We start from the raw sequence: 13,057 nt of genomic DNA on the forward strand, positions 1-13,057 counted from the left end.
GAAGGAAAAAAGAGAATATAAAAGAAAATATATTGCCATCTACAGAATACTAGAAAAACAGAATAAAAAAAATAAATAAACAAACAAACCTAGTGGGGAAGAAAAGAGTAATAATAACAACAACAACAATAACTATAATAATAAATATAGCTGCGATAATAATAATAATAATAATAATAATAATAAATATAGCTGTGAATATAACACAGTACCACTTTCACTCTGGCCATGTGCCACACCGGACTTGAACCCCAATCCTGAAAGGTTCAGGACTGTTGGTTTAGCATAGTGCACCACTCAGTCAGCACACATTCATCAGGCTGCTTAGGAGAGCTTTCAGTGTGAGAATGACCACAGAAAAAAGCAGTACTTCATATGTTAACCAGATTAGCATGCAAAGCTAACTTAATGTTCACATATCTTATGGTTAAATAACTAAGCCTTTGGAATAGTTTGCCTGTAAATGTGCAATTTGCTTCTTCACTAGCCAGTTTCTCAAATCTTACTTATCTCTGGCTTTAGATTAATGTGAGTTTAAGGGTTTGATGTTAAAGTGTTCTGATGTGTTTATTTTTCATATAGTGCATGCTTCCTTTTAATGCTTTTTATGTGCTATATGTTTTGTTGTAGAACACTTTGGCAAAACTCTGTTGCTTTTAAACGTGCTATAGAAATACATTTTGACTTGACTTGATAGCTGAAGAGAATTATAGAATGGCAATCTGTTAGCATGCTAACCATTTAGCAATATTATTTAGAATGGCAGCGATTCATAAATTCAGTCATTTCTGTGAGGCTTGATCCAAAGATCATCTGATCAGATTTTGGGCAGAACTGGACAAAATTTGTAGGAAGAGTAATGAAGAAACTGTAATAATAATAATAATAATAATAAAAATCAATATACAAATATACAATTCAACATGCAAATATACAATTCCTTTGTCATTGACATTTCTGTACGTTTTGAAATGTATTTTTGCAATTCTGTCTGGTGCTGCTAGTGGTGCATAAATTAGGATTAACTGAACCAAAAACAAAAGGTATTGTGGCAGAGGTTTTATATTTTGATTGAGGATCTGTGAGTACAAACATACAAAGAAAAAAAAAATTGCATAAAAAGTTTTATATATAAAATACAGTCCAAACTTAAGTTAATTGATAAGAACAATAAAGCCAAAAAAGGATCAGAACAATCTTTCTAACTCAGTAATACCCAATGTGTGTAAAATCATAAAACACTGTATTTATTACTGTTTATGTGTGTCTGTGCCTGTGGATAGTTGGAACTGATTTGATGGTGTGCATAACCTTTAATTAATTCCTGTCTATTTAAATTTTTGTGAAACAAAAAATGCTGTAGAGAATGATGGTCACTAATTAATGCTGTAGTTGAGCAGTCTCTTCAGTATGGCTCTGATTTCAGACTCCTGTACAGACAGCAGGTGAAAAACATGCCAACAATCTGAAAGGACACACAAGAGAAGAAAAGCTTGATATTAATACAATTTTAAACAATATCATAAATGTGCATATGGTCATGGCAAAAATAATAATATGGACAGAACTACTCCGTTATAGCATGTAACGTGTTAAATTTACGATTTAAAGCCCTTAATTTATTACCCCTGATTGACATGGCAGGATGAGTCAACCATTTATTGTCAGATATAAATTTATGACTACATTTATGACCTCTTACCTCTCATGTCTGGGCAGTTTTATATGGTGTAGTTCCTTCCTTGTCTACTTACACTTACTTCTAAAGAAGAATGTTTGGTGATGAAAGACATCCAACTTGCTGCATGTCGACAATTATGGGATGGTTATTTGAACTCAACACTTAAACATGACCTTTGTCACAAAAGTGCAGCAACTGATGTTATCTTTACATTACACTTTGCCCTTATTTTATTCTTTCAATTCTTTAAAATAGTCTGACTTCCAGCATTGTTTTTTTTTCTGAAATTTATCCGAATACCTTTTGTGTTTTGCTTTCAAAATAAGGTTCATACCAAACAAAGTTAAGGATATGGATGTCATTTTCATCGCTATCTTAGATTATTTTATGACCCAAACAGGAATTGGATAACCATTTTTTCCTCTGCTGAAAGCAACAGCTCATCAGTTTATCATTAACAACTGGGGGATAATAATTATAATAATAAGTTCACTTGCTAAATATTTGAATATGCAGCTTGATTTACTTCTACTATGTGCATAAATAGATGCTAAAAACCTATTTCCCCCCACTGACAGATTTTGTTAGTACAACTGTCAGCCCACTGTAATGCAATCTAAGAATTAAGATGTTCTACACTCTTGTAATCCTATATATACACACAACTCTAACCATCTTTATACAGGAATTATGTCTACAAAACACCTTTGTAAGTGCAAATGACCATGTTACTTAGAAAGAGGTTACAGCCTATGAGAAAAATGCCATTAAGAAAAAAAAAAAGATTACAGAAAAAAACACTTTTCATCAGGGCTCTGAACTGGTTCAAGGAACGAAAACGAAAACCGGAAACAAACAAAATTTTTACAGGAACAGAACCAGAAACGAAATAAAATTTTATAGTTCCGAACTGAATCGAAAATTTAAAATGGCCATTAACCGGTTAATAACGTTATTTTATCATTCCATTTCATATTTGAAATTTGCTGCCAACCAGTCACGAATTTCAGCCTAAGCAAATGTGACGCTGAATCCAAGGAGTGAAATGTCCGCTCAGCTGTGAACTCATAATAGATAAGTCTCAACGGCAATGCACCGCCCTTAGAGTTTATCTGATGATAGTGTAAGATGAATTCAACAGATCACATGCACTTGCAGCGCTTCTGTGAACAGAAAAACTAAAGGCTGACATAAAAAGGAATATAGGCATATACACTAAATATATTTCACTTAAATCATATTGACAGATTAACGAAACGAAATAAATAATGTGCTAAATTATTTTAGTAAACAGTTTACTAAACAGTTCATTGTGACACATTCCAAAGTTTTCGGAAAGGAAAACGAAACAGCAGAGTAGTTTTCTTTATTTTGCAAAAGCTCTACAGTTTGAATTATTTTGTAAAAGCTTGACAGGTTTGAATAATGTCTTGCTTCTGTATAACCAACCAGCGTTGGTATGACCATTGCACCGACGCCTTACGTGCACACACAGCATTATTTTGCTATATTGAAGACTGTTCATTATCAAAATAAAATAGAGTTAAAGAAACAAAAAAGTTACACTGCTCCGTTGTACAAAATTTGGTGCGTTCAGCGTGACCGCGCCTCACTGTGCTGATAAAGCCGATGTGAAGGATGATATTTTATGTCAATGAAAGTACAAACACTATATAATAAATAATATTTTAGCATCCAGATACGTCGGGAATATGGAAACATTTAGATTCGTGCCGAATGAGAGAGGTAGGCATCAGCTTCACCTTAAATTAATTTGTTTTTGGATTGACGATTTTATAGCCTAAACTTTAGATGATTTGTTTTGGAGAGAAACTAATAACTGTTTTTATTACGTTTGTTAACATTTTGCTTTAGCCTACAGGCATTTTAGCCTTCATTATTTCGGAAAATAATAAGGCTAATAAAATGCGACGTGAGACGTGACTTGAGTTTTTTTTTTCACTCTTAAAATGCAATCTTATACAAGTGTTGTTTTTTTACAATGCAGCAAACATTTTTAAAAATACTTTAATGTCTTTAAAAAAATCTGTTAGCACTTTAGTTTGTTTGTTTAGTAGCCTACATTTGGCAAAAATTTAGAAAAGATGATGCTGTATTGACTGTGACTAAGCACAGTGGGTTATTGGCTAACGTTACCAGATCTCTCTTTTTTCCTTTTCTTTCTGAGTAAAGAAAACACTTTACTTTATTATTATTAGGCAAATTATATATACCGATTGATTTTTTTTTTTTTTCGTTTTCAAGCCCTGCTTTTGATCTACTGTGAATATTTGTAAATATTGTTTGTAAATGGCATTTTTTTACTCCATTAAATTTAATCATTTATTTACACAATAACACTGGCCATGCGGGTTAAGAAATCATAAATATAATAAGGAAGGAAAAACAAGTGTTGGTATAAAGAGAGCCATTAAAAGTACCCATGCATGCTTTTAATTTCATATTAGAATTTTAAATATAGTAGCATTTATACAACTACATGACTAAAGATGAAAAGAACACTGCAGTGCTTTGGCTGACCTGCACACAGGCTATGCCCACACCCACTGCACCAATGATCTGCAAGTGATTCAGAATGAAGTTCTCCAGCTTTGTGATGCAGCCACCCTGAAAATAAAAACAGTGTGACAAAGCAAGAATCAAGAGTATTTCAAGTTTTATATAAAGTATTTATGTAAAGTATATGTATCAGGCATGTGATTAGCTAGAGACAAAAAAAGAAGGAAAATCTGACCACGCCTTAAGCCACGCCCCCAGCAGGCATTGTTAAAAATATATATTTTAGCACATTAAAAGATACATCTTATATTGTAAAAATACATACTGTCCTGTAAAAAATAAAAAGCAGCATTTAATAATCATGACAACAATATAATAATATTATATTATTATTATTATTATTATTATTATTATTATTAAAGTACCTGCCAAAAGTTTGGAAACATTACAGTTATTAATGATTTTGAAACAAATATCTTCTGCCCATCAAGGCTGAATTTATTTGATCAAAATAAAGGAGGAAGAAATATTGTGAAATATTACAAATACAAAAGTTTTCAGTTTTAACATATTATAAAATGTAATGTTATTCCTGTGACTCAAAGCAGAATTTTCTTCAATACTGCAGTTTTCAGTGTCACATGATCTTTTAGAAATCATTAATTTATTTGACTCTCAGGAAACATTTCTGATTATTATCAATGTTAAAAACAATTTTGCTGCTTCATATTTTGCGTGGAAATGATGATACACTTTATTTTTCAGGATTTTTTGATAAATATGAAGTTTAATTAACAGCATTTATTTGCATTTATCAAATATATTAATTAAATTTGTTAATGCATTTATTAAATAGAATTTTACATGTCTTCACTCACTTTTTGTCACTCTTATGATTAATTTCTCTGTCTTTTTTTAAATCTTATACAAATGTTTTAGTGGTATCGTTTCCACAAAAGTATTAAGCAGCAAAACTGTTTTTAACATTGATAATAATGAGAAATGTTTCTTGAGCAGCAAATCAGCATATTAGAATGATTTCTGAAGGATTATGTGACATTGAAACTTCTTTGTAAACAACAACATATTTATAACCGTTTCTAAATTATGAATGTTGCGTTCCCAAATGCAAATTAAAGCGGCTCAAACCAAGAGCAGCACTAACAGTGAATCACAACAGCAGTCTTGTAACAGCAGACATGTAGCGCATCACACTACAGCCTATTATATAATTACAGCACAAACGTTGTGAATTTTATGACAGCAGTAGCAATCTCAAATTCTCACCGCCATTCATAAAAGTCACTGTGTCGAGTAACACGTTTCAGTGCTGATTCTGCTCGTGTTTGGCGCTTTGAATCATTTGAACGCTTTGAACTGTCCTACAAATGGCGCAACGAGCTTGTGCACCGCTCTCAGGACCATTCAGTCCTTGATTTTTCTTTTTGCAGTTGGTTTAGGTAATAGTCTAAGGCCATTTGCGCGATTTCAATCATCATGCAGTAACCAACCTACCTGTGAGGCATGGCATTCTTTTGTGCATTCCCACATATGGAGGAATGACAAATCTCACTTGAATCTGGACAATTGAACTGGAAATGTAAAATTTGTCCCTGAAACAATAAAATGTTTCTTTCTCTCTCTCACACCCACACAGATCAAACTATGGTTTGAAAATCTGGAACAAACAGTTGTTATCCTTAAGTTAGCTTTTAACCTAGTGGCATTTGTTACTTAAAGCTGCAGTCCATAACGTTTTGGTTAAAAATTATCCAATACCTGCCAGTGTTCAAAACTATCGCCTTTAGCTCAATTCTCAAAGTAAGCTTGAAATAAAGTTAAAAAATTTGTTTTAAAAAAATAAACTAATTTGAGTGGTACAGGTAGGTTTTTGCTGGAAATTTGAGCAAGGCGCTGTGTCATTACATCATGTCTGTAAACAAAGAATTTGTCCCAGCTAGTATGCTATATCGTGCGGATCGTTTATAGCCTTTTCTCACAGCAGCTGGAATAAATGGCGGATTGTAATCCAGAAAGGTCAAAACGACAATCATCAGTGATTGGAGATTCACCTGTAGTCAAAACCAAAAGAAATCGTACTGATAAGTGGCTAAAGAAAAAAAGAGAATGCGACCAGTCCTCAGTTCATCAGAACAAAAGTGGCAGTTGTTACTTGTTCAGATGACATTCTCCAGTGAATGGGTCATACATTCAAGATGTAGAATCTGTGAATACAAAGTGCAGAATCCACAACGGTGCAGTGACTGACAGCCACACATTGTGCACAACCTACGCAAGGAAGATAATTCCGCAAATAGCTGCAACTGCAGGTTTTCAAACAGAGATGGCGAGAAATACTCTCACTAGTTTAATGACACACTCTTTAGGAAATATTTTATAATTTGCCCAGCCCCATGTATGAGTGTTTACTATACATCTAAGTGCAGAGAGCTTTGTAAGAAAATCAGATGTAGGCTTACTGGGAAAGTTAATTTAGCAATTGTATGTTTTAATGTGTGAAAGTGCTTGTATTGTCCAACAGAACCACCAGAAACCATTTCACCTTTTGTTTAGTGCAAGAATGTAATTTGTGGTATACTCACCTCTACTTTATAGATATTTGAGGGGTGATCTCTCCGACCGCACAGCTTTATGACTGGGCTTTTACAGCAACTATCAGGAACCGAGCGACTGTCAGCATTAATGGAGCGGATCCAAACGCTCTCCAGCCAATCAGAGGAGCTGTTACTGCCACAGCACTTGAACTGACAGAAAAAAAAAAATCCTTAGCCCATATAGGAATAACTGTTAATGAATTAATGTTAAAGAACATTGTTGATCCAAATGTAGACTGGTCAAGGATCACCGTTTACTACTCTAAAGCAGCACCCCCCCCTCTCCACAGAACTCATGGTGCAGCTTGCTGAGGTGCTAACTCTTAGGGCTGTGAGTGCATAACTTCTCCAGTAATTTAAAACAAAGATGAAAGTCTCTTTTTAAATGGAACAAAAAGAAAGTTGCCTAACACTTTCTTCCACTGGGGGGTGGGGAGGAGCACTAGTTGAGTAAACCCACAACATTAGATTTTATACTAGATCATACTCCAGTCACTCACCCATCCTCTATTATGATGTCTACTATAACTGATGTTTCAATGGAGGATGGAGATGTCTCATACTATAAATTGTGCAAATCACCTATAGGGACAGACAGGATACACAGACCAGTGAGGAGTCCAGGGAAGAAACAAATGGCGCTTTTCCCTCTGCGTGGTATGACTTGGCACGGCATGGCTTGGTTTGCGTTGCCACTAGGGGTGCGCAGATCCAATATTCAGTATCGATATTACTCCAATACTGGCATTTTCTGCTGGATCGGGCTATCGGTCAGACGAGACCAATTCAAATCCGATATAGTGCATATTATATTTAGTGTTATTATTAAGCCCCACAAAAGCCACACAAGCATTATAAAGCACAACGTTTTTGTGCACTATATTTTTAAGTGTTCTGAAGCTGTTCCATAGTTTAATGTGAGGTACAGATGAATATTCAAGTCAAGTTCATATAAAATCTTCTCTACGCTGTGGCTGTCAGTCATCCTCCATTCAGCATTCAAACCGCGCGTTGTATTCGGTTGCGATGGTTAAGACTCTCTCCAAGATGCTTAAATGTTCCTAATGTTATACTTGATCTGTAAATAAAGATAAATGGTTTTGCATAAAAGGAATTTACCTTGCTGGAGTTTTGTGGTGTTTCTAGATCATGTAAATTTCTACCGGATATCTGGTTAGATCACAAAACTGGAGTAGAGAGCACTATTGCCACGTTTACACTGAAATTACCCGGAACAATTGTACCAGGAACTTTTTTCCCCAGGAACTATTTCCCCCACAGACCTGTTGCTTTCTGCATTTCCACCGTGGTCTAAAGTACCGTGAAGATTAGACAAATAGTCTGGTGACGTAAGCCTGCGCGTTTCTCAATACAAAGTACCCAAATTTCGGACTTGCATCGGACTTTGTGAGTTCGACTCGGGAGTGTGATCTCCCACAGACGAAACGACGCAAGTCCGGTAATTCTGCAAACAGCAGCGTACTTGATAACATCAGTCAGCTCGCCTTGGCTACTGCAATTTTCCCTCACTGTATATTTACAATAAGACTAAATATGGTATCAAATACCACTGCCTCCTTTCGTTTTCATTTAAACATAATAATAGCAGCAGAAATGTACTTCGTTCAGGGAAATGTGTATATATACAGCCTACATTACAATGAAACGAAATATTATATACATTTGCTCATTTTATTTTCATTTTAACATATAGATAAATTGAATAAAGACCAAAGATCACCTGTTAGATTTACCCAAAACGAATTATATTTTATGTTTAACCACTAAAGAGATATCAGAGCCAGCAGCAAATGTCAAAAGGTCTAGCCGAGTTGAGACTGCTCTAGGCGGATACATGCGCACTGAGCTCCCGCTAATCGCGTGGAGATGATCGTCTCCAAAATCGGTGAAACAGATTATTAAATGGGCGCTGTCTTTATAAATAAACTGCAGATTTGAGTTTTAAACAACTACACTCTCGCCTGAAATACTTTTAAAACTACATTTCATGACACAATGACAGTAATATTTTGAAAATGATCAGAATAAATGGTGGTTGAAATCACAATGCTATGTGAACTCAACCAATCAGCATGTTTAGTGCCCAAGTCCCACCCCCGAAAGTTCCAGACCTTTGAAAAAGTACTACCTCGTGAGCAGGGACTTTTTGATGGGCATTTTTCTACCCGGAACTTTATTTAGATCCTGGTTCCTGCGGTGGAACCACACAGAGTACCAGCCCAAAGTCCCTAGTTCCTGGGTAAAGTTCCAGCGGTGGAAACGCGGCTTATGAATTGCTTATCACAAGCACAGTAACTGAAATGTAAAACTGTATAATAAACTAACGCATATATTTAATCCACTATGCATCAGTATCTCTTCCCTTTGTGCTTTGAACTTCTCTATGCAGAGTGCTGTGACTCTGTGTTGCTTCAAGCGCATCATTCTGTGCACAGGATGCGCATATAAGGGGTTTGCGCTGCTCTGTATTTGGAGCCTTTAGTATTATAATACTTTTGCACAATGAAAGATTATTAACAGCCTTTTTTGTTCGTCTTAGCTATCATATGTTGCTGCCTCATTACTCTGCTATACATTTAAAAGAGAAGTCTTTTAATTTATACAGTAGTCAACATTTAAAGTGGATCCTAAAAGTTAATCAAAGTTACTACTATACTATAGACTACTATAGTATATATTTATATATAAATACATTACTTGTTTGTCATGAATGTATTTTTCAACAATACAAAGAGAAATGTGTAGGCTTACCAAATTTAGTCCTACACTTATTCACTTTTATTTGTTACCCACTAAATAATGTATTTATCTTTTTACTAAACGTTTAGGATTTTATACAATTATTGTGCACTCATGATTTTTCTAGAGTAACTTCTGCTACTGAATTATCCATTAACCTAGTTTATAATAGTATTTTTGTCATGGATTATGATTATATTTTTTTGTTTGTTATTTTTATTTATAATGAAGCTGTCTATATTTAGTAGATTGTGTGTAACATACAAAAAGAGTGATGATCGACCTAAAGGTTGAGGTATAGAAGTTCTACACTGATTTAAAAAACTGCGTTGGTATCTGATCGATATCGGTATCTGCAGATTCTCAGAATTTTTGGTATTGGATCGGTATCAGTTCTGAAAAAGTGGTATCGAGCCAGCCCTAGTTTCCACTGCAGTTTAGTATCACTTTAGAGTGGGTGGGATTATTCACATGTCGCTATAGTTGCGCCGCCTCTACTGCTGCGACTCCTGAAAAACTTTTTCATTCCACGTCGCCCCATCAAGCTCTCGCTGGATCCACTCTTCTGCTATCAACGAGAAGAATGTCTGTACTTTCTCAACAGACAACGAAACACCCACTTTTTGGTTGTTAAAAAAGATGCGCCTATTCAAAACAGTTGCGTTCTATCCTTCGCTGGCTGTGCTGATTTAAATCTAGCGGTTCTGTTTGTGTCGCAAGTGACGATTCTCTCCGGCCAATCTGTGATCAGCAGAGTTTACACGTCAAGTTTTGGTAATGGTACAATTCACTCGGAACCTCAACCGGGGTGGTAATAAAAAAATACCAGTATAGTATAGTATGTTTATTGTAATAAGAGTTGGACACAAAAATTATACAGTCATGGCCAAAAGTTTTGGCAGTGACATAAATTGAGTTTTTTGCAAAGTTGGTGCTTCAGTATTTGTAGATTATTTTTCCACATGTTTCTATTGTGTACTAAAAAACAATTATAAGCATATCATACATTTTAAAGGCTTTTATTGGCAAAAAATATTATGAGTCAATATTTACAGTGTTGACCCTTATTCTTTATAATCTCTGCAATTAGCTCTGACATGCTGGATATTAGCTTCTGGGCCAAATCCTGACTGATGGCGATCCATTCTTGCCTTATTATTTCTTAGTTGATCACAATTTGTGTTCTTCTGCTTGTCCATTAACCCTTTGAGGACTGACCACAGGTTCTCTATGGGATTGAGATCCGGGGAGTTGCCTGGCCATGGGTTCAAAATTTCAATGTAATGGTCTTTGAGCCACTTCTTTATCACTCTTGCTTTGTAACATGGTGCTCCATCATGCTGGAAAATGCACAGATCATCACCAAATTTATCATGGATGATTGGAAGAAGTCGCTCTTGCAGGACGTTTTGATACCATTCTTTATTCATGGCAGTATTTTTGGCCAGAATTATGAGAGAGCCCACTCCCCAGGTTGAAATGCAGCCCCACACATGGATGGTTTCAGGATGCTTCACTGTTGGCACAACACAGGACTCATGGTAGCGTTCACCTTTTCTTCTCCAAACAATCGATTTTCCAGATGTCCCAAACAGTCAGAATGGAGCTTCATCAGAGAAAATAACTTTGCACCAGTCTTCTGCTGTCCAATCCTTGTACTTCCTGCAGAATTTTAGTCTGTCCTGATGTTTTTCTTGGAGAGAAGAGGCTTCTTCGCTCTCCTTCTTGACACCAGGCCATTGTCCAAAAGTCTTGCCCTCACTGTGCATGCAGAAGCTCTCACACCAACCTGCTGCCATTCCTGAGCAAGCTCTGCACTGCTGGAGACATGATTCTGTAGTGCACTCCACAGGAGGAGACGGGCCTGGCACTTGCTGGACACTCTGGGACATCCTGAATACTTCTTCACTGCAGTCGAACCTCTCTCCTTGAAGTTCTTGATGATCTGGTAAATGGTTCTTTCAGGTACAATATTCTTTGTAGCAATTTCCTTGCATGTGAGGCCATTTAGAAGCAAAGCGATGATGGCTGCACGTGTTTCTTTGGAGGTAACCATTGCTAACAAGAACACAATGATTGGAAGTGCTTCTTCCCTCCTTTTATAGCAATCAGTCTGCTCTTACAATCTAATTAGTATGATAGTGATTTTACCTGACTAGTACTCTTTCACACTTTCACATGTGCTGCTGATATTAGTCAATTAATGTAAGCTGGTCATTTTGTGTCAGGATTAAAAAAAAAATAATGAAATTTGTTTTTTGGTGAAAAGTTGATCTGATCACTCTACACAATAATCTAGAAACAATGTGAATGAACACCACAACAGCTTAAGCAGCAAACTTTGCAAAACACAAAATTTATGTCACTGGCAAAACTTTTGGCCATGAGTGTACAATTGTTAGAGGTGTAACATATTATACTGTGTCTTTTTTTGTGTGTGTGGCAGGTATATGTATATGCCATCACATCTTTATGAGTGAAACCCTGGTGTAATCTCATATACAAGCCATGAACAAGCCTCATGAGGGACAAAGAGTCATCTGAGTGACTTTGCTTTGGAAATATAAATAGAATAGAATAGAAATAGAAATAGACTTTACAGCTATTCAAGCACCATGGTCTTTCAGTACTTCTACTTATATGATAAAAGTTTTCCTGTGTCATCATGTAGATTATATGACATTTTACCACCACACAAAAATGTGTCAACAGTTTTGAAAGAAAAAAACTAAACAAAAAAACAAACACTAACATAAAGCAAGGACATTAAGTTCCTGTAACTATTTCTAGTTACATGACTGGAAAATGGGACACTGGCTACGTTCACACTCTCAGTTTTTGGGATCGACAACCATATTTATTTACAGGTGTCATGTTCACAGTCACAGCAACTTGCAGTAGCGTCTTGAATACTATCTGTATGAATGTGCAACGGGAGTCAAGTCTGTATTCCTTACCGGTTACCATAGCAAAAGTGACCAAAGTAACATTAAAGATGGCGACGTCCATAAAACTGAAAGTCTTTCTGACATGACAAGAGTCCAATCGAGTGTCTAGTTTTAATTTTTATTAACTGACAGCAGCAGCTCCGGTGGAGACCGGATCTAACTGGATCCGCGACTCTGAAAGTCTCCCTGTGGTTCAACAACAGACACTACAGCCCTGCATTTCAGCCCGAGCCCGACGGACCCCGACTTTTTTACGCCCCTCGAGCCAGGCTTCGGGATAATTTTCACGTCGTAGTTCAGACGCGGGCCAGGCCTCCAGCCTGTTTTAGACTTCACCTTACTTTTATATTTTAGACATCCATCAATTAGTGATGAAAAGAAAATTTGCCGTGCTGGTGGAAACAACACGAGACCGTGCTACAGCAACTGTCAAGAGCGGCTCCACAGTGTGTAGTGTCCCCGCCAGCAGCAGCACAGCTGAACAGTTCTCTGTTCAAATACACGCAATAGGCTCAAGCTTGCCGCAAAGCCTT

General features: G+C 36.2%; 1 protein-coding gene across 2 annotated transcripts in view; it reads right to left on the reverse strand.

Moving 5' to 3' along the window:
* Positions 1-1,044: 1,044 nt before the first annotated feature.
* Positions 1,045-13,057, reverse strand: part of cd151l (CD151 antigen, like) — a 52,522-nt gene continuing 40,509 nt past the window's right edge. For both annotated transcript variants that reach the window (XM_042775035.1, XM_042775036.1), the window contains 3 exons: positions 6,805-6,966; positions 4,223-4,309; positions 1,045-1,465 (listed from right to left, as the gene is read on the reverse strand). In XM_042775035.1, the coding sequence (XP_042630969.1) occupies positions 1,406-1,465; positions 4,223-4,309; positions 6,805-6,966 (309 nt within the window). In that variant the 3' untranslated portion in view covers positions 1,045-1,405. The remainder of the gene's footprint in view (positions 1,466-4,222; positions 4,310-6,804; positions 6,967-13,057) is intronic.

Source organism: Cyprinus carpio, chromosome A18 (genome assembly GCF_018340385.1).
Source record: "Cyprinus carpio isolate SPL01 chromosome A18, ASM1834038v1, whole genome shotgun sequence".
NCBI classification, from domain to species: domain Eukaryota; kingdom Metazoa; phylum Chordata; class Actinopteri; order Cypriniformes; family Cyprinidae; genus Cyprinus; species Cyprinus carpio.